The 27,254-nt window shown below is 37.5% G+C and overlaps 2 protein-coding genes across 3 annotated transcripts in view; both read right to left on the minus strand.

The window, feature by feature from the left end:
• Positions 1 to 458: 458 nt before the first annotated feature.
• Positions 459 to 8,297, minus strand: prdm14 (PR domain containing 14). Its single transcript, XM_053674688.1, has 9 exons — positions 7,853 to 8,297; positions 7,165 to 7,212; positions 6,818 to 6,978; positions 6,426 to 6,687; positions 6,232 to 6,234; positions 5,857 to 6,059; positions 4,491 to 4,592; positions 2,328 to 2,547; positions 459 to 1,864 (listed from the first exon to the last, which is right to left on the minus strand). Exons 1-9 carry the CDS (start codon positions 8,295 to 8,297, stop codon positions 1,701 to 1,703), a joined length of 1,608 nt encoding a protein of 535 aa, XP_053530663.1. The 3' UTR covers positions 459 to 1,700.
• Positions 8,298 to 13,552: 5,255 nt separating this feature from the next.
• The window catches only part of ncoa2 (nuclear receptor coactivator 2), a 69,755-nt gene continuing 56,053 nt past the window's right edge, over positions 13,553 to 27,254 (minus strand). For both annotated transcript variants that reach the window (XM_017453360.3, XM_017453361.3), the window contains exons 17-22: positions 26,810 to 27,103; positions 26,085 to 26,162; positions 25,775 to 25,967; positions 23,178 to 23,349; positions 22,427 to 22,544; positions 13,553 to 18,037 (exon numbers count right to left, since the gene is read on the minus strand). In XM_017453360.3, the coding sequence (XP_017308849.1) occupies positions 18,023 to 18,037; positions 22,427 to 22,544; positions 23,178 to 23,349; positions 25,775 to 25,967; positions 26,085 to 26,162; positions 26,810 to 27,103 (870 nt within the window). In that variant the 3' untranslated portion in view covers positions 13,553 to 18,022. The remainder of the gene's footprint in view (positions 18,038 to 22,426; positions 22,545 to 23,177; positions 23,350 to 25,774; positions 25,968 to 26,084; positions 26,163 to 26,809; positions 27,104 to 27,254) is intronic.

Genomic DNA, 27,254 nt, shown 5'->3' on the forward strand with positions numbered 1-27,254 from the left:
CACACACACACACACACACACACACACACACACACACACACACACACACACACACACACACACACACACACACACACGCTCATGTGTACTATTGAGTCGATATATCATTCAGCTCTATATTTAAAACAGCAACAACAACTATGAAAAGTATGTAAAACGATCCAGTTATCAACATTTATTAACATATTGCATCACGTCGATTCAGACAAATAAAAACACCACATGGAATGTGTAAAACAATTTTTTACTGAATCAACGAGATTACGCATCATTCATTCTGTACGTTTGTTGTTTGTAGTGATACAATGCCATGTTTAGCTTATAGCTGTACATTATATGGATAGAATCGCAAAAAAAGACAATTGTAATAGCAACATGATTAGTTAGTTTAACAATGACTTAAAAACTAATAATAATAATAATAATAATAATAATAATAATAAGTTTACAGCGCAACATCACAATTTAGTTAAAAACAAAAAAAAGTTGTTAAAAACATACACTGAAATAAATTAAGACACATTAAATCACAATAAAAACCACAAGAGGAAATTATAATGTTAAATATAAGCTACTTACATGTGTATTAAATAGAAAAGAAAAGGATGAAATCAAGAAAGACTGAAAGTTGATTAGCAGTAGGCTAATAGAGCTGAACAGGCCTTCGTTCTGGAAGTTTCTTTCATTGAGGTACATCACTGCATCACAAATATCTTTTCCAGTGGAATGAGCTACTGATCCCATGATGCTTTGGTGTATTTTCTCTAGTCTCTAGTCTCCAGTGTGCTTTTAAGGATTAGCAATCCTTTATAAAGTATTTTGTAATTCATTCATTCAATTCATTCACTCATCTTTATCCTGGTCAGAGTCGAGCTGGATCTATCTCTGGAATGTGGAAAGTGAGGCGGGAATACCCTATTCCATCACAAGGCACCATGCACACACGTTTGCACCTAGGCGCAATTTAGCATAGCCAATTCACCTACCAACATAGTGTTAGGGCATATGAGGAAACTGATAAACCTGGAGGAAAGCCATGCTGACATGGGAAGAACATGTGAAACTCCACACAGACAGTAGCGTGGGCTCAGGACTGGCAATGTTACATGCTGCGTGACAGTGCCACCTATTTTAACATAATTCACCTGCTAATGTATAAGCTTAGCAAACTATGTTGTACTTATTGTGCTTCTGGAAACGAGGCTGTTGAAAAAGTGGATGGTCCTGTCTGGCGCAAATTCCATGCTTGCGATACATTTCTGATTGATAGGTACTTCAGAGGGACTTTGGCAATTAATCACAATTTATATATACACACACATACACACAAAAAAAACATGTACTTAGTAGTGTATAGCTTAGCTTCATCACCAAACATCGAATTTATTACAGCCATCACAAATGCTCTATTTACTTCCAGACCCCTTACTGTTCAGCTCTGTTCAGGGAATGAAAACTCTGCCCAGGTGGTTTTTGTTATTGGGCTCCAGAACGTTGGATCCCGGAGATCCAAGCACATTGCATTTAAGTTGCAACATAGCTTAGCCTATTACACCTGCTGCTAAGTTAGGCTAGTGTACTACTTTGAACACACCAGTAATGTCCAGCCTGGGCTAAGACCTGTGTCTTGAACTGGATCACAGCCATGCTGTGTAATATGTTAGTGCGCAGTTTAGGATGGAGTCACAATGGTTTGTAAGTTAATTCCATGGTCTGTAACTGGAGATGATTCCTGGAAAAGGCGGGAAACTTGTGGTGATGTCCCGCTGCACTCCGGCACATTCAGGGTTTAAAGGGCCGTTCTGATCTTCCGGGTGTTTTCCAGGAGAGGAAGGACGAGCCGGGGCTTGCATGAGCGGGCGCTCTGTGGAAAATACATGATAATGTTTCGGTATAAATATTAAGTAAAAAAAAACTATTCTCTATAATATATACAATTGTATAGTACAATATATAAAACTAAGAAAACGATAGCCAATCGTTGTCAATCAATCGAACAATAAATAATATGGAGTGGAAATCCTTTTTAGAAAAAATAGATAGATAAATGTCAAGTAAAAATAAAAACAAAAAGTTTGCAGAGTGGAAAGCTTTCTTACAAAAATAGACATCTTTGCTGCCGCTCGAAAACCTTTCTCAACAAGATAAACGTCTGTCATAAATGTACACAGGATGTAAAGATGCACTGCGGATGTAAAACATGTAAATAATTGATGTGGAGCCAAACTTCCCACCACAGTGGCGTCACAGAACTTCTGTCTGATACTAATAAAGACGATAAACACGTGCAAACGTGTGCCGCACACACGTGTGAAGTATGAACTCACTCTTGTGGATCTTCATGTGCTCTTTAAGCTCCTCTGCTTGATCAAACGTGCTGCCGCAGAGATCACACGCCACCGGTTTGTCTTTGGCGTGGCTTCGGCGTACGTGGCTGTCATGGGCCGCGTGAGAGGCGAAGGCTTTCCCACAGTGTTTGCACTTAAATGGCCTTTCACCTGAGTGCTGCCTGATGTGTGTGCGGAGGATGCTGGAGGCAGTGAACGCCTGCAACGACAACCATTAAAACACTATATATAATGATAATGATAATGAGTCTTTATTGGTCACATACATTACAGCACAGTGAAATTCTTTCATTTGCATACCCCAGCATGTTAGGAAGCTGGGGTCAGAGCACAGGGTCAGCCATAATACAGCGCCCCTGGAGCAGAGAGGGTAAGTGGCTTTACTATCATTTCAACCATATACAGCTGGTACAGTACACAGTGAAATGAAACACTGTTCCTCCAGTACCACGGTGCTGCATAAAACGACACAGGACTACAGGAGACTACACAGGGTTAGGGTTAGGGTTAAGGTTAGGGTCAAATAAGACCTATACATACATTAAGTGCATGTGCAAAACACATGCAAACAGCACAAGACGGTACAGTAACTACTACAACAGGACAATAGGCACAGTAAGACACAGTGTATATACACAGTGCACACTTGCATATATTACATTTTTTTTAATACCTATTAGAGTTTTTCTAACATAGAGTAGTTACCATTTGTACTATTCTACTCAATAGCTACTGCACATATTCACTGCCCGTAGTCTGGTTATTTGTTATTATATAACAATATCCAGATTCTCTGAATCTTCTGATGATATTATGTACTGTAGATGAAGAGATATTCATAGTCTTCGCAATTTTACGTTGAGGAACATTATTCTGAAATTGTTCCACAAATTGTAGACGCAGTTTTTCACAGATTGGTGAACCTCTGCTCATCTTTACTTTACCGAAAGCCTCTGCTTCTCTAAGATACTGTTTTATACCCAATCATCTTACTGACCTGTTGCCAATTAACCTCCAGCTGTTTCTTTTCAGTAACACTTACTTTTCCAGCCTTTTGTTGTCCCCGTCCCCAAATTTTTTGAGACGTGTTGCGGCCATCAAATTCAAAATGACCTTTTTTTCTTCTTTTTTCCTTTCTTAAAGTGGTACGTTTCCTCAGTTTAAACATTTGATATGTTTTCTATGTTCTATTGTGAATAACATATGGGTTTATGAGATTTGCAAATCACAGCATTCTGTTTATATTTACATTTGACTTTTTTTTTGGAATTCAACCTGGACTTTGTTAGGAATTTGCACAATGATACTATTTGCACTTCTAGTAGATGCTAAACTGCATTTAGAGTACCTGTACTGTGCAACTACAATAAAGTTGTCTGTCTATCTATCTATCTATCTATCTATCTATCTATCTATCACAATAGATACTTGATCACAATGACATCACTATGAATTTATTAAAGTTTGAAAAATGAAACAATATTTCTCGAAAAATGATTTGAAAAAATAAATTGCGTTCATTTTTTTTTCTGATAAACTGGAATATAAGCGTCCCTTACTTTTTAGCTACAGTAGCCTTGTAGCTGTAGAGCAATACTAAAGAAACAAACTTCAGACAACAACAAAACACTTCACTGTTGCCCTTTTGTAAATGACCAACAGCTGAAAGTGGGCGGAACAATCCGAAAAGTTCATGGTCAGTTCAATGGAGTACAACAGCTATATCCTAAATAATGGTCCTTAATGATGACATAATGCATGACAAGATTTTTTTTAATTGTTGTTGTTGATATTATTATTAATAGTAGTAACAATAAATGTTGTTATTTCTAATAACAATAGCTTTGTAAAATAAGATAAGATTTCCTAATCACGGTTGACACTCACACCCGTGTCAGGAGTCTGTAAGTCCCTCTTTTGTGTTGTTATAAGACAAAAGGAGCAGGAAAACTGTTGTTCATGTGCGCGAGTCATAAATTAAAGGCGTATAATCCTAGTAAACAATAGGACTCGGTTGTGCATCTGGCATTAATTAGCATGTAAGTGTGCACAATGAGCACACACTCGCGTTAAAGACACCATGAAATCGGCTGAAAATCCGCAGGGTTTCTTTTTTTTTTCTTTTTTCCTTTTCTCCCTCACCTTGTTGCAGTAGACACATTTGTAAGGTCGCTCTCCGGAGTGCACGCGCATGTGCTTGTTGAGGCTCGAGGACTGAGAGAAACTTTTGCCGCACACAGAGCACTGCAAAAAGAGACAAGACAAGAGGGAAAGCATGAGTGTTAGAGCAGGAAACATTAACCTGTTCTGATATCTGAACATACATATACTGTAGGCCAGGGGTTCCCAAACTTTTCCAGGGCAAGCCCCCCAAATGGCATTAACATTTGACCCGAGGCCCCCCTTTGGCAAGATGTCTTTAAAACACATTAAAAATACAGACTTCTGAATATATCCCCCTTTTTTTTTTTTTTTTTTTTTTTTTTTTTTTTTAAATAATTACATCTTTACATTACATTACATTAGGAATTGATTGAGTGTGTGTGTGTGGTTGTCTGAGAGTGAGAATTTATTTTTCACACCAAACTGTTGAGGCCCCCCGGGCGCCCCCTGGCGGCCCCCACTTTGAAAACCACTGCTGTAGGCTATGTGTTCAATTTTGAGGCTGATAAAATGCTCAATTTCAATAAGTCGACAAAATAAATTGTACTAGAATTGGACTTCTAGCCGAATACTATCTACTCATTTAATAGGAAGTCAATTTTCACCATTAAAACGAGTACAAATAAATTTTTAAGCAATATTAAAGCAAAAAAAAAGTTGAAAGATATTGTGAAATTTCCTGTTTCTGGAGCCTGAAATCAACGAGTAACTTTTTAAACCAAGATATTTAACTCAATAAAAAATAGGCAATTAATAGCCTATAGGTGCATACTCAATATTACGATATATTAACTATGACAAATTGGACCTCACCAATTTTTTTGATCCAGCATCACTTTTGCACTAAAAAATATTATATAGATGTATACTTCAAATATGATCATACACATGTATAATTGCATCATTCTGTTTATCTGCATTTATCTGAATACTTTTTTATTCTTATATCCTATTTCTGTTATACTTCTGTATTCCTATACTACTGTTGTTTTACATTATTTGTATTATTTGTTTTCCAGTAGCATCGCATCTCAAACTCTATCGTTCAGTAATGATCTTAACTTTACCATGCTTCTGGAAAACCGAGCCCTAAACGCTTATGTTTAGGGTGAGAGACGGGGTTAGAACGTCATTCTTATGAACCGTGACCTCTGACGTAATCCTGCCCTAGAATTTCTGAGGAATTTCCCTTTTCCCTTTATTATTATTATTCTTTCTTTCTTTTTTTCTTTTTTTTTTACAACTCTTAAAGTAAACAGATATCCCATTATTTTGTCTATTGTACCTATTTACATAAAAACAAAGAGTACTTTCGTCGAATAAACGGAATATAAGGTTGAATAACCTTATGCGGTCGGTGTTTCTCGTGCACGTGCAGGATGTGGATGCGCAGTCGGTCTCTCTTCTCGAACGATCTGTTACAGAGATGACAAGGGAACTTCCGGTCTCCCTGATCCACACAGCGCGTGTACTTCAGGTGTTTATCTCTGTAGTATCGGTAAGCGAAGACCTTTCCGCATCGATCACATTTATAGCCCTCAGCCGAGTCTACACACACACGCACACACACACACACACACACAAATTCACTCGATACATTTCATACTGCCCTCTGCTTTTAATTTATGCGTTCTTACATACCCTGTATATTTTCTATTAATTAAATTTTTTCTTTCTTCCTTTCTTTCTTACTGTCCTCGCCTAATACCTTTCGACCTACCTTCTTTCCTCATCTACTCCCTTTATACCCCCTACTTTTTAGTTATTCTTTATTCCATATAGGCCATTTTGATTATTCTGTTTATTCCATGCTTTTTTCCCCCCCTTACCTCTTCACTCAATACTTTCCTTCTTGACGTTCTGTTTATTTGTGTTTGTTCATTTATTTGTTTATATATTTGCTCTCGTCCTTACCTCCGTCCTGTTCTTCCTCTTCTTCCCCCTCTTCTCTGAGGCACATGGGGATGCCCATGTACAGGGTGTAGGTGTCTCCGTACCACACCAGAAGCTCCTGCAGGGGGCGCACCTCTCGGCACGTCTCGTAGTAAATACGGCCCGCGCGTTGCACCGCCACCACGTTCTGCTCCTCCGGGAAGCGCGCGCACTGCACCAGCGACATCCAACTGCCGCGCGCGCCGCCGTCCACAAAGTGACTCAATCGGCCCTTCTCGAAGATCTGCAACATTACATCACTTTACATTACATTACAACATTATTTACTTAACACTCTAATTGATTACGTTAAGTAACCTAATAATAATAATAATAATAATAATAATAATAATAATAATAATGATTGTCCTAACCTCCCACATAAGTGTGTTGTCGTTGTGTGTTTTGATCTCGCTTGTGTTCACCGCTTTCCCGAGGTACGGCCCGAAGCGCGTGCCTTTGGGTATGGAGTTGCGCGCGGCAAAAACCCCGCAGTGGGGAACACCGGCGCACGAGCACCGGAGCACACACAGACCTGAAAAAAACAAACACACACACACACACACAGACACACTCCTTTACTTTTCATCTTCACTCTTTGTCACTTGAACTTTTTCGTCCATTTGCTTAAAATTGAAATATAAGAATAATGCATTGTAATTAAATCTTTAAAATGGGGGGAATTAGGTCACGTGATACACAAGAGAATGAAAACACACACCTTGAGGCAGATCGAGGCTTTCTGTGTCGATGTTGGCTGGCAGCAGGTCTGAAACTGAAGCACATTAGATGGAGACTCGGTGTTAAAGAACGCACTGATACCGGGAAGAGCACGAAAGCGCGAGACGCTTTTATCCGTTTAAATACAGAAATAAGCCGCGGACATTATTGACTAATGACTACTAATGTTTTGAAAAAAAAAAAAAAGTTTAATTATTTCTTAAAATGTATCTAATAGGCTACTAAATTGGGTGACTAGGTAACGGTAGCTCAAATAATAATAATAATAATAATAATAATAATAATAATAATAATAATAAATTATTTTCCTCTTATGTTTTTTTCCTGTCTTTTAGTACCTAAATAATTACACAATTGTTTTTTATTTGTTAATAAACTGATTATATATATATAAAGAAATATAAAGTGAAGTATGAAGTAACATAATAACAATAATATATAATTAAACTGTGACCAATATACAAGAAGAAGTAACACCTAAATTGTTAGCGAAGTTTAACTATTTAATTATTTTATATTTTAGTTAATATTTAAATGGATTTTAAATACTTATGTTAAATGATTATTTTATGTATTGTTAATAATAATAATAATAATGATTATTATTATTATTATTATTATTATTATTATTATTATTATTATTATTAAATGAATTATAATCATAATACCTGGGTCATTAGGTAGCAGTAGTCCTGAGATGGCGTGTCCGACCCCCTGCTGCTGGTCTTTACTGTATCCATAGAGCACAGTGAACAAATCCTCCTGGGTGAAACTAAAAGTGCGCTTCGATTCCTCTATCATCTGAGGGTGCATGAAGGCGTCTTTGTTTGGAGAGGAAGAGGAGGATGAGGCAGGGCTGCAGAAGCCTGACAGAGAGCCCGGTGTGTGCTGAGGTCTGTGTGTGAGATTCGGTTGGATTATGTTGAAATACGGAAGGTTGAAAATTTGCTCATGGAGGATGGAAGACTGCTGGCTCAGGAAAGAATGTGTGTCTGACCCGAGAGGGTGAAGAGGAGGATGGAGAGGAGGGTGAAGAGCAGAATGGAGAGGATGAAGAGGCTGGAAGGTGGGGTTTCTCCTTAGCAGGTTCATGCAAGAACCGGAGGTGGCCATCACCGCAGCAGACATAAGGCACACGAGATGATGGCGAGATGAAATGCAGATTCAGGCTTCCTACTGAACCCTGTGGGGGAAAAGTTTGACATTTAATGCATTGTAATGATGGGTCGTGCACTCGTCCAGAACATTTTACGACATTAATTTATCTTTAATTAAAAAAACAAACAAACAAAAAAACCTCAACACAACAAAAACAACAACAACAACAACAATAATAATAATAATAATAATAATAATAATAATAATAATAATAATAATAGCCTAGTTTTTAGAAATTACTTAAAAATCCTCTGTGAAAAAAAAAAAATCACCATCATCATCATCCATCGACATTGTACGTTATCTAGTGATAACTAGATTATAATTATTTAGGAAAATTCTTAATTAAATGTTTACTATGGACTAAAGTTTACATTTACTAAACGATCTAAGTGCTATAATTATTTTTCTATTTAATCAGTGAACAATGTAAAATCAATAAATAGTAGAATGTAAATTAAAAAAAAAAGGAAATGATATATAGCCTAATAAAACACTAGAAACGTAACAGAAGGATTATTACAGAATTTTAAAACAGATAAGCGAGATGAAAATATCTGAAACGCACTTGGTCTAAATAATGCTGTTTTTATGAAGTCTATATGTACTCTTATTACATATAAAATTCTTTGGTTTTTCCTTTTCAGAAAGGACTCCAAGTAGAAACCTGTTAAGACGCGAAGAGCTCTTAATAATCCAAACAACCCTTATGAACTATAACTTTATCATTTTCTGTAGAGAATACGTACAATGGATTATTCCTACATATATTTTATCATGTTGTTTAGAACGAAAATTATACAAATTAAACGAAAACGAAAAGATTTTTTTTTTCAACAGCTGAGACAAAGCAGAGGAAATGAGACAGTGGAGTAAATGATGGATCTGAATCAATGGCGTTGTGCACTGAGACTGTAATCTGCACCTGAAGCCGAACTGCCTTAGCCATGGGCATGATTTTTTTTTTTTATTTGTTAATTTTTTATGAAAACAATAATCAAAAACATAATACACGGGGTGGGGGTGGGGGGGGGTACAGTTTGACACATAGTGAAAGTTTTGTTATGTAAGAACAGCTCGGGAGAAAGCATCATGTTGTTGTACTGAGTGAATTTTCGATACTAATTTATTCCCCTGCATTTGTACACGCACAATTACCAACAAATCAGAAAAAAAGAATACATCATTTCATTCCTTGTTGTGTTTTCATTAATAAAAAGCTAACAGGTCCCATGCTGCACTTAGAGAAAATTCCTTACTTTAAAGTCATAAGTCGTGTTTTGCCATATTTTATTATTTCCTCTTATGTTCTTTTCCTGTCTAAGCTGCAATAATAATAATAATAATAATAATAATAATAATAATAATAATATACTAACCATAATCATTATGTATCCGATTTCTCATTATTCATTTTGAGTCCAGACCTTCAACGGGATTTTTAGGCTACAGAACCTCAGATAGATTAAGAACCAGCCGATCACTGATGAAGAAGATTCATTCAATTCTTTTTCTTATTATTTCTTATTCTTATTACTGCTCATTCATTTAAAAATGCGTAAAATTCCAATAATAGGACAGAGAAGATGCAACAATTAAACAACAAACTAAAGTGGCGAATAGAAGTAAGAAAAAGGTGCTTAAATTAATAAACGTACAAAAAACGAACATTTTAGTAACATTCAATGTTTTTTTTTTCTGGATGGTTCTCAAATGTTTTATTTATTTATTTATTTTAAAAGATTTATTTCCCACTGTAAATATTTAAATTATGTATTAAGGATCGTCGTGGTGGGAAGTGATGCTTCAGTGCATTGTAGCTCAAACAAATATGGTTCGAGTCAAAGCAAGAAATTCTTTAGCAAAGCAAAAACTGTTGTGTTTTTTTTTTTTTTCTGTGATAATGCTCTAGAGACATTTCTATGGCACCTTTAACTTTAAGATAACACTTTAAGATTTACACCTCAGTGAAAGTTTTTTTAGGGTTAGATTGACAAATGACACAATGAAATCTACACAAATATTACTGCTAATAAAGGACATTAAAATGCAGTAAAATGTGCAGAAGGCGAAACCAATCAAGGTCATGAGGGTCAGCATTAATGAAGCGCCTCACTCTTTTAGCAGCATTAAAGGAGGTGTCATGCTCCATAAACTTCCTGAGCCTTACTCATTACTGCGGGTGAACACTCACACACACACACACACACACACACACACACACACACACACACACACACACACACACACACACACACACACGGAGTTAACCCACTAGATTAACCTTCCTAATTAATAAATACTAATCAGCTGTATTTGTAGATTGGTAACTGCAGCACGTGCATGTGCATACATTCCCCAATCGACTTTTATGGACTATGTAAATATCTAACGGTTTACGACATTATCACGATATTATAAATAAAAATGCCCCTGTAGCCCATTCGCGTGTTCTCATTCTGTACCACGTTTCAAAAGGTTGCCATTAAATAGAACACACTTTATCACTGTCCTTCGCCTAGACACTTTAATGAAGGATGCGCGATCATTATCACGGTATATCGGAGCATATAACAGATTATCGGCGCGTGCCTGTCCGCCTGTGGCAAGATAAACTAGTAGTTCCAGTAGCTGCAGTACAGGTTAAAGTGAAGAAGTGTAAATCACTCACCGGAAGGACAGCTTTTGAAGCAGATCGAGGGAAATCAGGGGTCACATTCCTCTCGGATACGAAAAAGAACAACAACAAAAAATGTAAAGTGTGTGTTTGTGTGCAAGAGAGAGAGAGAGAGAGAGAGAGAGAGAGAGCGCGCGAGAGAGAGCGATGTGGGCCAGTTGAAGCTAGGATGCTGGACTGGAAACATGAGGAGGAAAGAAGGGAAGTCTCTCTCTCTCTCTCTCTCTCTCTCTCTCTCTCTCTCTCTCTCTCTCTCTCATCCTCCCCTCCCTCCAGGGGGATTTAACCCTCAGTCCTGATTCCTCCCTTCTTCCTTCTCTAAGACTCTTTCTTATGCAACAGCGACTTCTCTAATGTGTTAACTACCGCTGCCTCATTACAATAACCACAAACACACACACACACACACACACACACACACACACACACACACACACACACACACACACACACCACCTCAGACTATTGTCAGATTTTTGTTAACATTTATTGTTTATATAAGAGAATAGTGCAGTTATGCCACAGGGTGAATTACATATACAGTAAAAAAAAAATGCTGAACTGAGTATTATATAACTTACTTCTTATTCTGATGCTGAATTATTAATTAACCCGTATTTATACTAATAAATAAACCCACATATTAATGTGGGTTTATTTATAGTCCTCTATGTGATAAAACATGGACTACTAAAACTAGTAAAAGTATGTCAGAAAGCTGTCAGCCAATATATATATATATATAGTGTATAAAATCCTTAATTAATTTGAGCTCATGACGAGCACAGGGCAGGTTCATGAAAAGGTCCGAATTTGATGCAGTCAAGTTAGTGTGCAGGATTTACACCCCTTACACAGCAGGAGCTTAAAACAGAGGAGATGATGGTCTGTACAGTCTCCGGAGCAATAGCAGGATGCAGGACACACCAGCTGCCTCATCAGAAGTGCTGTAGGCATGACCAAACCTGAAGCATCATCTCAGTAGTGTTTGTATCCTGTATTTATTTTATCGCAAAATTGCTGCAAAGAAATGCATTTCAAACAATATGGCTGTTAAGGACTGAGGACTACTTTAAATCAGTCTTATAACCCCTGTTGTTGTAAAAAACATAAATGCACTACAGTACACGCTGCCAAGTATTAACAATGGTTTTATATCAGCGCAACATATAGCCTACATTTCAACAATATACTCATATATATATATATATATATATATATATATATATATATATATATATATATATATATATATATATATATATATATATATATATATATATATATATAACAGTGTAGGCTATTAAGTCTTTTTTACTTATTCATAGTTCACTATTCTGAATCTCTTTCATTTTAAGTGTAATGTTTAAGTGTCCTTTGTTGCTTTCTGAGAGTTGCCACAATAAATTTCGTTGTGTTATATACACTACATGTATACATATATTAATAAAGTATCTTACTTCCTCACGTGTGTGTTACTGGATATAATACATCAGAAAAAAAAACAGCTCTCACCAACCTCCCACAGCTGTCCTTGTGAGAATTCCCCTCCTCCTCACTATTATTATTATTATTATTATTATTATTATTATTATTATTATTATTATTATTATTATTATTATCATTATGTCCAAGAAGCACCGACAGATTTGAGATGATTGACATTGAGATCCCTGAGTGGTCCAGTGTGGTCTGAGACTGGTCTTAAACTGGCCCATAAAGAGACATCATCGTAGGTCCATAGGTCCAGGGCTGACCAGTTTAGCTTTAAGTTTATAAATTCCCTAGAGAAGATACAGCAATGTTTCCCTGCTGCTACAGCTCATTTAGTAAGCCAACTATAAACTGTCACTGTAACTAAAGCGAGTCCTGTTTGACTGCAGTGCATCATTCCAACCTGGGTGTGAAATTACTTTTCAAACATTTTTATTTGTTGTAGGCTACTGATGGTCGGAGTTTCATTGGGCAGCAAGGTCGAAAAATGTAAATATTAAAAAACAAACAAACAAACAAACACACAATAATAATAATAATATATATATTTTTAAAACTAGAAATAAACTTAAAAAACTAAAGTTAATAGACTGCCCAAAAGCTTCAGGAGGAAAAAAGTAAGAAATATTTTCTACAAAAATATTATGGAGAATACAAACATGATGTTAAGAAATAAAATGTAGCCAAATTAAACAGCATTAAGATGAATAAGACATAGAATACAGTGTCTAAATTGTTAATGAAAAGATGATCTAATACATCATAGTTTAAAAAGTTTTTTTTTGTAATTATTTATTTAAATTATACTACCGATGTTTTAAAAATTTCTGCGACTAAAAAAAAACAAAACAAAAAACCCCCCCGGAAAAACAGTTACAGCAGATATTACCAAGCCTATTATTATTATTATTATTATTATTATTATTATTATTATTACTGCTTCTACAACTCCTCAGCTCATGCGCGCGCCTCCAGTGTCGCTAGAAAGCGCACGCGCCGCCCACACACTGAACACTCAGGAAATCACTCAACGAGACACTTTGGTTTTTAAACAGAATTCTTTATTTACAACAGTAATTTATTATTATTTCCAAACATCAAACAGCATCCGCGAAGCCGCGTTAGTTTGCCAACTTGCATAACCTCTTTAAAGTTTTGCATAAAACGCTCACACACTAAATATCAGAAATACCGAGGCGCGTGAACAGATGAGCTCTCAATGTGCACGGACACAAAAAAAACAAAAACAAAAAAAAAAAACAATAATAATAATAATAATAATAATAATAATAATACATTTCATAACGCGCAACACTGTCGGCTTTACTGCAGAAGGTCCATAAATTACATAGGCTATTGCTTCGATTTCCCGTTGCATTATCATAATCATCATCATCATAATCATCATCATTATGACTGAATGGATGAAATCAGAACTGTACAAATAATAATAAACCCACAGCTGATCACAAAAAACAAAAAAACAAAAATGGATGAGAGAGAGAGAGAGAGAGAGAGAGAGACTAGTCACTAGAGTGCTTTCTGTGCTGCTGGGGTGGAACCCTTATCTTTTGTACCTTTAATATGGATCTTTTACCTGGATCTATCCATCAAAGGGTATATAGTGTACACTTAAAGGTACACTTTCTCAAGGTAAAAGATACCACCCCAGCGACAAGGAAAGGCACAGTGAGTAAAGTGATTGGGAACGGTGGTGAGCTCATATTGTGACTGACTGTACAGATGTAACACAAAGCTCTTCTTATGCAACATTAAGGTCTAAGGCAACATATAGCGTTTAGCATCTTAGCTTCCTGCAGTTAGCACTATGCTATTGGCTGACTACAGAGCACAATGACACTCACAACAGAGAAACTACAGGTATCGATGTAAAGTGGCTCATAAAAACGCTTTAGAAAACCCCACAGCGCCTCCAGCTCATGGCTTATACCCATTTGAAATGGCGACTATCTTTGGATTCGAGAAGTGGCTACTCCCAACCAAGTGTCCCTCCAGGACAACAGCGCTGGACTTCCAAACAGAGTGATGTCCAAATGGGATTCGAAAGTGTCAACCATAAAGGAGTAGTGTGTGTAAAAGGAATGGAAAAGAGAGACCTCTTTTGAGAAAATAAAATAGTAAATGGACGACTTATGCGCAACTTTAACGACGACCAGAGATCCGCACTGGTACTGACATATTGCTCAAACTTTCACGTTAAACAGATTCATGGGACTCCCTTTCCCTGAGAAGGATGCCTAAAACCATGTCGAAATCAAAGGACCTTATAAGACACCTGTCTTTATGGTGCATTTGAAAGGGACAGGCTTTATCTCCCCAAAACCACTGCTTACACCCAAATGCAATGTAGAGTACCAGGGGATACTCTGAAGGCTCTATTTTACAAATATGGTGCTAAATAAATATCACAAAATATTGTATTACTGATTATTGGCACATGAAGACTGGCGGGTGTGTCTTTGAGCCCATAATATGAAAGATATCGAATCGAAAGGACATTTCTGATTAGCACCAGATCTTCAAAAGTAGTCAAAAAGCGTTTCGGGTTAGTCCATGCTAGCTAGCTGGCTGGCATATCAGTGTATATGACAAACATTTATAACCTGGACCAAAAAATCCTGTTAGAAATCCTGTCAGGTGAATGCATGTTAGCTAGTTGACTAGCATATCAAAATTATATTATAAACATTTAGCTGTGTGGCTAGCATGTACAGTGATTATTATAAACAATAATGAATATGACTTCAAATCCTATCAGGTTATCTCAGCTAACACTTTTCCTCTGACTGACTTCCATATATGGAAATTCCTATCAGCTATTCCTAATAGCTTTAAACACACCAACTCAGAGATGCTCTTATTTCCATATATGGACTGAGTCACCCACATTTGCATCCATGGCTTTAAGACACACCCACTCTCTTATTTCCATATACTGATATAATGATCTGCAGACCCTGTTGGTAAGAATATAGCCACCCTGAAGTCCAGCGCTGTCCCACCAACACCGGCTTATCACTGAGGAACATACGGATTTAAACATTATTAGTAGTATTTTTTTTTCTCCCCCGAAAATATAAACCGCAATAAAAAACGTCCATCCGTAATACTGGGTCCAAAAACTGGGAACGCAAAATTTGTACAAAATTACAAAACGAACAAAGCAACGTTTACTAAGTTATTGCTCGTCTTTTTGGAACACGACAGACAAAAGCAACACGTCAGTGCCGAGTTTATGGCTGTGTTGGGTTTTTAATTTTAAAAGGCTGAGAAGCAAAGCAGTTAGCTGTACACCGTACACACGGCGAGCTCACACATACACACACAGTCTAAAGTAACCCGCTTCATCTGCTTCAGTACCATAGGAAGGGCCAGGCGATATAACAATGTGATAAGCAGTAATGCTTTCATGACACTGACTCCACGGTTGCTCATGTCAGTCAGTGGATGTCTATAAAATCTATCTTTTTCTTCTCTCGATCCTGGTTTTGAGCAGTCAAAAAAAAATCAGCCAGATTTAGAAAATGTTTTTCTTTAAAAAGCATTGCTGTTTTTCACATACATTATATTAGCAAACCACAATTTGTCATATATTGTGAAAGTGTAAGTATCATGATATGATGTCTTGCCCATATCGCCCAGCCCTAAGCTTTACAAAAAATAAAATAAAAATAAAAATAAAATAAAAAAATCACACGCACGTGAAAACATTCTAGAAGCAGTTAAGACCAGGCTGAAGGGGAAAACGGAAGAGCTGAAAATCCAAAATAAATATATATATTTTTTTATATATATATTTTTTATTATTGGTATGTACAATCTATCAGCTAAGCACACACACACACAAAAAAAAAAAATCAATGATTTGCTCTAATCTGAAACTACTGGACCAAAATCCAAACTTTCTTAATTATAAATATTAAGTGATACAGATAAAGAAGCAAATGCGAAGTTCACTGCATCACTCCAGGATTTCTTCTCATCGCTAGCTCATTATAGATATCTACATTTAAAAAAAATCTATACATGAGAATAGAATAAAATTTATAGCAATTTGTATAGCAAAAAACAAAACAAAAAAAAAAACAAAAAAAAAGGAAATGTACATAATGTCATCACTACCTCAAACATAATCAATCAGCCAAGACACGTTTCATCTCGTATATTCACTTCTTTAGTTTCACACTGGACCTCTGGGGGTTAATGATGCTATCAAGTTATAAAAGTCCAAATCATTCAGAATCTGTTCTGTAAACATGTGCGTCAAACTACATCCAGTTCTTAATTAATGCAAAATATAACCGAGTTTTCATTAAAAAATTTTTTCTTATATGTAACATTCATAAACATTCCTACAACGTTGCTGCAACCTTTTTTTAGTTGTAGGGGATGTTAACCCAAACACTCTTAATGCGTTTCGGGAACAGAGTGAAACGTTCCGATAACGTTACAAGAAACGATTTTAAGATTGCAATAATGCAATCATTTTGTAATCCTACAGCATACCATTCTTAAAACCTGTAGAATAGCCTACTGAATGTTCCGTTAATGTCGGCATATTATCCGTTAGCTAGATGATATGGATATAAATTTTGAAAATAAATACAGACCATCACGTACTTTCACACAAAATCGTTTAGTCGAGTTAAAAATCTTCACAGAGTTATTAATCTGTGTTTATGGAAAATATTTTCGGCGAGACAAACTGTCCTTACTTGTTATCTACATTAGTCTTGTAACTCCGGGGGCAAAGCTAAACAAGTAAACAAACAAGTAAACAAACAAAAAAACATGTCTTGGCTGATGGGACTATATTTGGGAGTATAAGCAGGGGGGGGGACTGTGTACATTTTATTCCTGGCTGAACTGTTCCTTTGACACACCGGGCAGAATAATATCAAATTTCGTGAATCGTTATTCTGCCCGCAAACCATTTAGATCTGTGCAGAGTTTTAATCTTTAACATTACTCTCACTTTAGAGAGAGAGAGAGAAAAAAAAGATGAAAAAGGCAAAAATGGCTAAACGTTGAGCGCAGCCATGGTGTTTGTGTGGGGACTGTGGGAACAGTAGGGGAATACGAGAGTGTGTGTGGATTTGCTTCACTGAGAGAGAGAGAGAGAGAGAGAGAGAGAGAGAGAGAGAGCGAGAGAATACATTCACAGGATCCTGATGCCACCGTTTATAGGAGAGTCACGCTAAGTCACACTACGGTGAATGCGGTTTTATACATATACAACAAATGGACTTTGCCTTGTGTGTGTGTGTGTGTGTGTGTAGGATCCATAGATTTAAATCGGTGACACTCAAGGTCCAAAATATAAAATTTTGTGTGTGTGTGTGTATATGTGTGTGTATGTGTGTGTGTGATCTCCCTCCAGCAGGGGGAAGTAGAGTTGTAGGGTTTTGGGGATGAGTAGGGACCCTCTGCAGGGCACAGACTCGCTCTTGGCCCATGCTGGTGGAAATCGCGCTTTGTCCACTCATGGTCAACAGTACTTCGGCTGAGAGAAATATCAAAAAGAGAAGCAAGGGTTAGTCCAGTGTTCAACTCCAGTAAATTAATGACTTCATGATTTATCGAAATACAGCTGTACATGAAAATGCTACACCCTTAGGCTAAAAGAAGACATATATTTGACATAAACAGGCCACTGGGTGTGTTCGATTTCACAGACTCCTTCATTAGCGATCTAAAAGCAACAAAAATGTGTAGACTTTTTAACAGGATGATCGGTGTCAATTGTTATTATTTTGTTTAAAGATCTTTGCTATTTAGTACTGCTCTTCAGAAGCTACATGAAGATATTTACATGTTTCCAAGGAGACAAAATCATCCATTTTCCCCATTTTAGAATAACAATGAAGACGTTAACAGTATGAAATAACACGTATGGAATTGCGCAGCGACCGGAAAAACTGCCAAACCCTTTCTAACCGAAATTATATTCAAATTCGTTACAGTAATCCTGATGAAGCTTTGAACACTCTCGGCATCTTCTTGACCGACTTCACCAAGGAGGCTTTTCTCAACGTTCCCCAAAGCAGAGCAGAGCTTCTCACTGCTTCTCCTAAACGACTACGCTCTAAACTCCCTGTTTTGAGTAAAAACGACTTATTAAACAAAAGATTTTGATTCTGAACGGAGTTTATACGTGGACATTTTGTAACATTTGTCTCAGAAACAAAATTGAACCCTGTAAGCCTTTATCGAAACATCCCTGGCTGTAAGGTTTTTAACGCGTGTTCACATCGAGTTTTCTTCATAACATACGTCGTCGATTTTCTCGATACGAGCCTGTTTTCATAAATTACACGAGAGTGGGATAAGATAATTGACTCGTTAATATGTTCTCCAAGTGCCATTAAGGTCAGCGATGCACTACAGAGATGAGGGCACACACATCATGCAGGTGAACGGCGAACTTTAAAAGCACTTTCGGCACAATCTCGAACACCCGCAGTTAATTACGCGGTGGAGTGCCAAACTTTAGAAGGCCACCAAGAGATAATAAATAGAGGAGGTCATAACTCCTTGAAAGTACTAATGGCAAAAAGCTAAATTATTAAGAGCAGCTAGTTACAGTAAACACTGCCTGGGAATAAATCAGAAATCAGCAGACACTGAACACCAAGTGCACACGGCGGCCTGGTTAAATATTCATACAGCTTTATGAGGCTTAAGAGCTGCAGTCGGGGAAAAAAAAACATTGAAAAAAAACTTCACCGTTAGACGGAAGCTATGGTATGGTGCTAACTGTGGCATCGTACACTGCCGATATTAGATGAAACTGTTATGATTACGCACAAGATTACACCTGATGCAGCAGGCTGTTATCAGAAAACAGTCATCAGTTGGGTTGTGTGATGTTCCTGAAGGTGAATACTTTCCTATACCGGCATGTCTGGAAGCGTTTTGTTGCTCTTAAAATCGCATCAAATTGAATTTAATCACATTTAACAGAATGCCTGTGAATCCCATCATCACTCACGCTTTAGAAGCTATAAACAGCGGTTCGCTTTTTTTCCTTTCTCGTAAAAATGAAACAGAAAATGCAACAAAGACTTGCAAAAATGCGAGACGTCTACACAGCCCTGTTAAAATGGCGGGTTTTTCTGATTAAAAAAAAAAAAAAAAAAAAAGAGGGAGAGACGAAAAAAAAAAAAAAAAAAAAAAAACTTTTCCGCATCCGACGGTGAAATTACAATGTTTAAAAATGTAATGAAAGACAATCCGAAACGTTTTTCAGTACGTGGTTTGGGACGCAGCCCACGGCTTCAAACGGTCGTCTATTTACACGTACAGCGTGACGAACAATTAACCGCACTTAAAGTTTTCCTGAAATTAAAAATGAAACACCCGAAACTGAATACGGGACCATAACGAAGACCGACTACATGTCGATACGTCAAATTCCGGAGGGAACGTATGGGTCTGGAGGGGATGTAATGACGTGTGCTGTTAATCCATCTGTGTTCTATAACACGTAAAACAGAAACGTGAACGGAATATTGTAAAAGCAGCTCATATAAACACCTCAATCAGAATATTGTCTTATTCAGAATAAGGTCAGTAATTAGATTAGTGCTGTCCGTGTAAACACCTTAATCAGAATATTATCTTATTCAGAATAAGGTCAGTAATTAGATTACTGCTGTCCGTGTAAACACCTTAATCAGAATATTATCTTATTGAGAATAAGGTCAGTAATTAGATTACTGCTGTCCGTGTAAACACCTTAATCAGAATATTGTCTTATTCAGAATAAGGTCAGTAATTAGATTACTGCTGTCCGTGTAAACACCTTAATCAGAATATTATCTTATTGAGAATAAGGTCAAAAATTTGATTACCGTTGTCCATGTAAACAGAGCCACTGATTTTTTTTCTTCACGCAGAAAAAAAAAATCTTTTTTTTTGCGGGATACAACTCACAATCTGGAGTGACCCATAACCGCTCACATTCCATGATACGAAGAGGGTGTGTGTGTGTGTTTCAGAGAGATTTTATGCTTATACGGCCATTGTTTATGATCAAAACTCAAACTGCAGTAAAAAATAAATAAATAAATAAATAAATAAATAAATAAATAACTCTCCGTTCCATCACCATGTCAGATTGCAGTCCGACAGACTAATTAGAGTCAATAATTTATGAGCTCATCTTACAGAAACCGGGACACTTAGCATCTCAACGTAAGACATTCTAACCTGTAATGGCTTGCGTAAACAAAGGCGATTAGTAAATCTCAAACAGAGGCCTTTTACCAAACTCCGGTGTGTAACAGCATGCTTCGTTCATTAATGACGAGAAGTTTCAGAGCAGCTCTCTGGAGACGGACACTGAGCTCATACGGCTCACCTCTGTGTTACGCTGAAAAGTCAGTATATGACCGATAATATACGAAGAGCATCATTATCAGGGGTCAAGGTATTACTGTGGGTATGATCCATAACGCATTGCGAGCATACAGCCGGTTTAACACAGAAAAACCGTTGCACATACAAAGTCTAGAAATGTAATAAATATAACATCGAGTTGCGTGTAATGAGAAATTGTAACTAGCTAATAATATTAAGTCATGTGTTCAGCCTCACCGTGCGCTTTTACGGTGCTTTCACATCTATCGGTACGTGTGCCGAGCCTGAGTCACAGCGACATTTATTGTTTTTTCGGCTTCCTCACACTGCGCATTATTACACGGACCAAAGAAAGAACGAAAAACAAAATCAAGCACTAATCGACCGCTTCTGTTCACTGGTGGAATGGAAAAAGCAAAGCTGTCGTTCAATAAATTACTAGATAATCATGTAAATAAAGGGGGTAAAACATTATGTGTGTTGCATGATTCAGCTTTTGCTTTCTATTTGACTCAAATATCTAGAACACATCCCGTTTCTAGGATACCCGTACACGGCATGTCCGGTTCATTTCCCGCAGACTGCTTTTCTTTGAAGAAATCTGTCCATATTGTTTTGCACTACACACGCGTCGTCACGCGCTAACTCTTCGGATAAAACACACGCATACGTTACGCATACTGATGTTGACGTGCTGCTGACAGGTCAGCGAGGGGGGTCGAGGGGGAGGGAATTATTATTATTTATATATATATATATATATATATATATATATATATATATATATTATGTGTGTGTGTTTCTGTCTTAATATTTCTGTGTCTGTGTTATTATTCGATTAAATTCAATTCAATTTGACTTGTAGAGCGCTTTTAACAATGGAAATTGTCTCAAAGCAGCTTTACAGAAATATATAAACACAGGATATGGATTTTAAGTGTGTGAATTTATCCCTATTGGGCGAGACGGTGGTGACGGTGGCGAGGGAAAAACTCCCTGAGATGATACGAGGAAGAAACCTCGAGAGGAACCGGACTCGGAAGGGAACCTGGGGAACAACGGATAGTGTGAAAGTGAAGGAAAGTTCATTATGGTTTTTATATGAAGTCTTTGTTAAACTAGTCCACTGTTGTATACACATTTGGGTTCAGGCCCCAGCACTGCCAGGCTTTGGGTGACTGATCAGAAGGTCGGGGGTTCAGGCCCCAGCACTGCCAAGCTGCCACTGCCATTGAGCAAGGCCCTTAACCCTCTCTGCTCCAGGGACCCAGTATCATGGCTGACCCTGCACTCTGACCCCAACCTCCTAATATGCTGGGATATGCGAAGAAAAGAATTTCACTGTGCTGTAATGTATGTGACCGATAAAGTCTCATTATCATTATGACGAATAACCGACTAAATTTAAAGGACATTTTCATGCGAAGATAAAAAAAAGCGTCACATCTGTGACTCTTTACCTTGCACTACAAACTAAAGCGTATGTGTTTGTGTATATGTGTGTGTGTGTGTGTGTGTGTGTGTGTCTAACCTGCTCCGTGCCCATCTGGCCCATGCTGCTCATGTTGTTGGTGTTGGGAGTCATGGGCACGTTCATGCTCATGCCGTTACTGTTATACACACCGCTGCTGGCTTGCTGAGTGTACATGCTGTGGAAAGAGGAGCAGGAAAACAACACCGGTCACACAAAGTAATATTCAAGATTCTGCCATGATTGACCACGTCAACTGCTTTGTACAAAAGGGCAGCTTTCCCACACGAATAATCTCTTCTATCGAAGCATGTGTTCGGATTTGATCGAAAACGGACCATAAGCTTTTGCACAAAACCTGTAGAGTCGATGCCAGCTCGAGCGCACAAAAGGGAACACGCCAAATACTAAGAAACGCTGGGATTCATGTAAATACGAATTTCTACTTTTCACTCAAATTGTTGTCAAGAATATCATTCGTAATGAAAATAATTGCATTAAATAAAAAAAAACGAATGCAGCACTTTCACCATAGCTCGAACGATTATTTACTGACACTGTTAACGCTTATGTTTTGATTCGTTTATACTAACCAAAAATCGAATACTGAATAGCACACACGCGTCACACGTGCGCCCGCTTTACGCAGAGATTTATCTGATCTTCATTAGAAAAAATATCAATCAAAACACTGATTAAATGTTATTAACATTACACAGTTAGAGAAATTCAAATGATCATAAGGGTTCTCATATAAAGTGTGAGCGTTTGTGTGTTGTGTGTGTGTGTGTGTGTGTGTGCGTGTGTCCACCTGTTGGTGTTCATATTGCCCTGCGTCCAGCCGTTCATCTCTGGAGACGACTGAAATGTGACATTACCCTGTTGCATCATGGGGCTTTGGGCGTGACTCATTCTAGGGGACACGAGGGGACTCTGAGGGGTCGTCGCACCTCCGAACCCACCGTCAGGCTGCTGAGTTATTCCTAACACACACACACACACACACACGTAACACGTCTGATTAGCTGATCTCCATGAAAGAGATTAGAAATCATTTTATGTCTGCTTTCATTTTAGTTCCAATGTTTCTAGTTGTAGTGTGAATGTGATGTTCTTTAAAATTTTTTATTTAATTTCTGTTATACTTAAATGCACATATTTTTGTTTGAACTATATTTTTGTTTGTTTGCACATATTTTTGTTTGTTGATAAGGCATGACTAAATTTCCAGTTTGACACACATGCTACCCTTCACAGGTACATCAGTATTTATCTCTAAATATGTTTAGAGTGTCATTTTATATTGTTTTGATGTTTTACAGGAAGATTCAGTCTACAACTCACTTTTAAAATCGTAAAATAATTCAAATATACCGCCCAAACCGGTTAGCTTTATACCTTATCTTTTACAGTGCAGATTTCTCTGACTCTTCTGCCCTCTAGTGGGCACCACTATTATTTTCTTGAGGAAGAAATTCAATCCATAACCAATGCATAACTGAAAACACTAATTAAAATGTGAGTGCGGATATATGCAGCCAATTAAAGGGCAACTGTCCAGATTATGGGTGGTATAATGCTGTAATGTGCTGGTTTAGAAAAAAAAAAAAATCATGTGACACCAGTCTATGGAATATGAAAGAACGTAATTACAATGGCTGCTACAGTAGTTGGCTATGAAAGATGGACAAAAGGATGTTAACATATGTTAGTCAGAAAACACGTAAACAAGTCTGATCTCATTTTGTCTGTTTGCACAGAATGCTAAACTATTGGCTTTAAGCTTCTCTTCATTATCTATGATAGTCTCATAGCTCCAGTGCATACCTTCAGACACCAAAACATGTCTTGCGGATTTTGCGGTCTAGACGTTCAAAACGTGTCAATTTTGTTTTTGCCTCCCTTCAAATTTACATTATACAGTGCCTTGTGAAAGTGTCCACTCCCCGCTTGGCGTTTTCCCTGTTTTGTTGCATTACAACCTTTTTGGGAGGTTTGTACCATTTGATATACAGCGCCCTCCACTAATATTGGCACTCTTGGTAAAGATGAGCAAAGAAGGCTGTGAAAAATGGTCTTAATTGTTTAACCTTTTGATCTTTTGTTCATAAAATGTACAAAAAATCACTTTAAAGGTGCAAAATATGATTTATTGTGACACAAACAATAAATATCTATTAGCTTAGCACATGTAACCACCGGGATTTTTGCCCATTCTTCAAGGCAAATCTGCTCCAGCTACTTCAAGTTAGATGGGTTGTGTTGGTGTACAGCAATCTTCCAAGTTCTGAGATGTTGAAATGTTTCCTTTTAAACCACTCCGGTGTAGCTTTCACAGTATGTTTAGGGTCATTGTCCTGTTGGAAGGCAAACCTCTGTCCCAGTCTCAAATCTCTGGCAGTCTGAAACAGGCTTTCCTCAAGAATGGCCCTGTATTTAATGCCATCCATCTTTCCTTCAAGCCTGACCAGTGTTCCAGTCCCTGCCGATGAAAAGCATCCCCACAGCATGATGCTGCCACCACCATGCTTCACTGTTGGAATGATGTTCTCAGGGTGATGAGAAGTGTTGGGTTTGCACCACACATTTTTCCATGATGGCCAAAAAGTTAAATTTTAGTCTCATCTGACCAGAGACTCATCTGACCAGAGACTCATCTGACCAGAGACTCATCTTTGCAGCTCCTTCACTGTTAACTTTGGTGTCTTTTTTGAATATCTGATTAATGCCCTCCTTGCCAGGTCTGTGAGTTTCGGTGGGCGGCGTTCTCTTGTCAGGTTTGTGGTGGTGCCGTATTCTTTCCATTCTGCTGTAATGGATTCAATGGTGCTCGGTGGGACGCTTGGGATATTTTTTATAACCCAACCCTGATCTATATTTCTCCACAACTATTTGGAGAGCTCCTTGTGCTTCATGTTGCTTGCTTAGTGGTGTTGCAAACAAGGGTGTATTTATACTGAGATCATGTGACAGATCATGTGACACTTTGATTGCACACAGGTGGACCTTAATCAAATAATTATCTGACATCTGAAGTTAACTGCTAGGACCAGATCTTATTTATGGGTTTCATAGTAAAGGGGGTGAATTCATCTGCACTTATAACTTTTAAACAAGGTATTTTTTTCATTCCACTTCTACAGTCTGGACTATTTTTTTTTTAGATCCATCACAAATTAAAAATTCATTTTCATTTCAGGTTGTAATGCAAAAAACAAACAAACAGGAAAAACACAAAGGGGAGGTTTGGGGGTGATACTTTCGCAAGGCACTGTATATGAAGATTTAACATCCACGTGTGATTTTATTAATTAGAAGTATCAGTGGGTTACAGAAAAGCACTACATAAATAAAATGTATTATAATAATTATTATATTATTATAATGATGATAGTGGCAAGCCTGTACCGTAGTTGGGTGCATAGGGGAAGTGTGTAGGGTTGGCATGGGCAATCTGGGCACCGCCCATGGTGCCGGCAGCCATATTGGATGGCACGTTGAGGCCCTGAGGTCGCATGCCCATGCTGCGCTGCCTCTGACGCAAATGATTACTGAGCAGCTCCCTCTGACGCTGCGCAAGCATCTGAGCGTTAATGGTCCCCTGGGAGAGGAAAATAAAATAAAATAAAATAAAATACACACAAAACATTTGTCTGACGACACGTCACTGCATGCTTCTGTTTTCCGATCTCTGCTTTGTCACTTTGTTATTACGAACCTGATTCGGAACATTAGGTCTTAGAGGTAGGTTCATGCTTGACACTCCAGTCATCTGATTCATCATAGGCTGGCGATTCTGCAGAGAAATACAGACAGAGAGAGAAATCTATAAGAGCACTGAACTACAACGAATTGATGTTCTAAACAAACAAACAAACAAACAAATAAAAAGTGACCTACATGGCAGGTGGACCTGATTAAAAAAAATCTGATTAATGTTCAGATATCCAGGTTTTAATTCATTTTCATGCACAATATGGAGACTTGCATTTTATTATTATTATTTTTTATAAATCATTTAACATTACACGGAGCTTAAAAATGAATAAAATCAAATAAACAAACAGTGAAATAAGGAATTAAGGTCAAGTTGCAGTTCCTTAATCATCCAGCAGAAAGCAGTATAGTCTGCATCCATAAAATATAAGGGTACTAAAATCACTGTGGAATTTATTTGTGTGCGTGTGTGCATATTATATATATATATATATATATATATATATATATATATATATATATATATATATATATATATATATATATATATACATACACACACACACACACACACACACACACATATATATATATATATATATATATATATATATATATATATATATATAGTGATTACTATATAAATGTATTAATTTCAATATTTTTTTGTGAATAGAATGTCAATATGATTGCGTACGCTGATTTATGGCTGTCAGTGTCCTTTACCTGCTGTGCTTGTAGTCGATGCTGCAGCTGCAGCCTGAGTGCATTAGGTTGATTCGGGACGCTCCCGGGTGGCCGGAGAACTGGTCTGGGCTGCATGCGGATCATGGGAAATCCTGGCCTTTGCCCTACAGCTCCCCCAATGCCATGGTAACCAGGGTCCTGCATCGTAGCGAAGCCTCCTGGTGTGTTATGGGACGGTGGAGCAGCGTACTGCTGCTGAGGGTAAATGGGCTTCTGCTCCATCAGCAGGCTTTGATCCTGACCTGGGAACAGCTCAGGGTCTAATGACGGCGCCTGGGAAAAAAAAACGCACACAACACACAGTCATCAACAATAAACCAGTACAGGAACAAGGGCAGATTTGACATTATGTTCCAGAAGTTGATAACTGTACTGATCAGGAACAGCAGGAGAAAGGGCAAGAAGAAGTGTATAAAGAAAAGCA

This window comes from Ictalurus punctatus, chromosome 23 (genome assembly GCF_001660625.3).
Source record: "Ictalurus punctatus breed USDA103 chromosome 23, Coco_2.0, whole genome shotgun sequence".
Classification (NCBI taxonomy): Eukaryota; Metazoa; Chordata; class Actinopteri; order Siluriformes; family Ictaluridae; genus Ictalurus; species Ictalurus punctatus.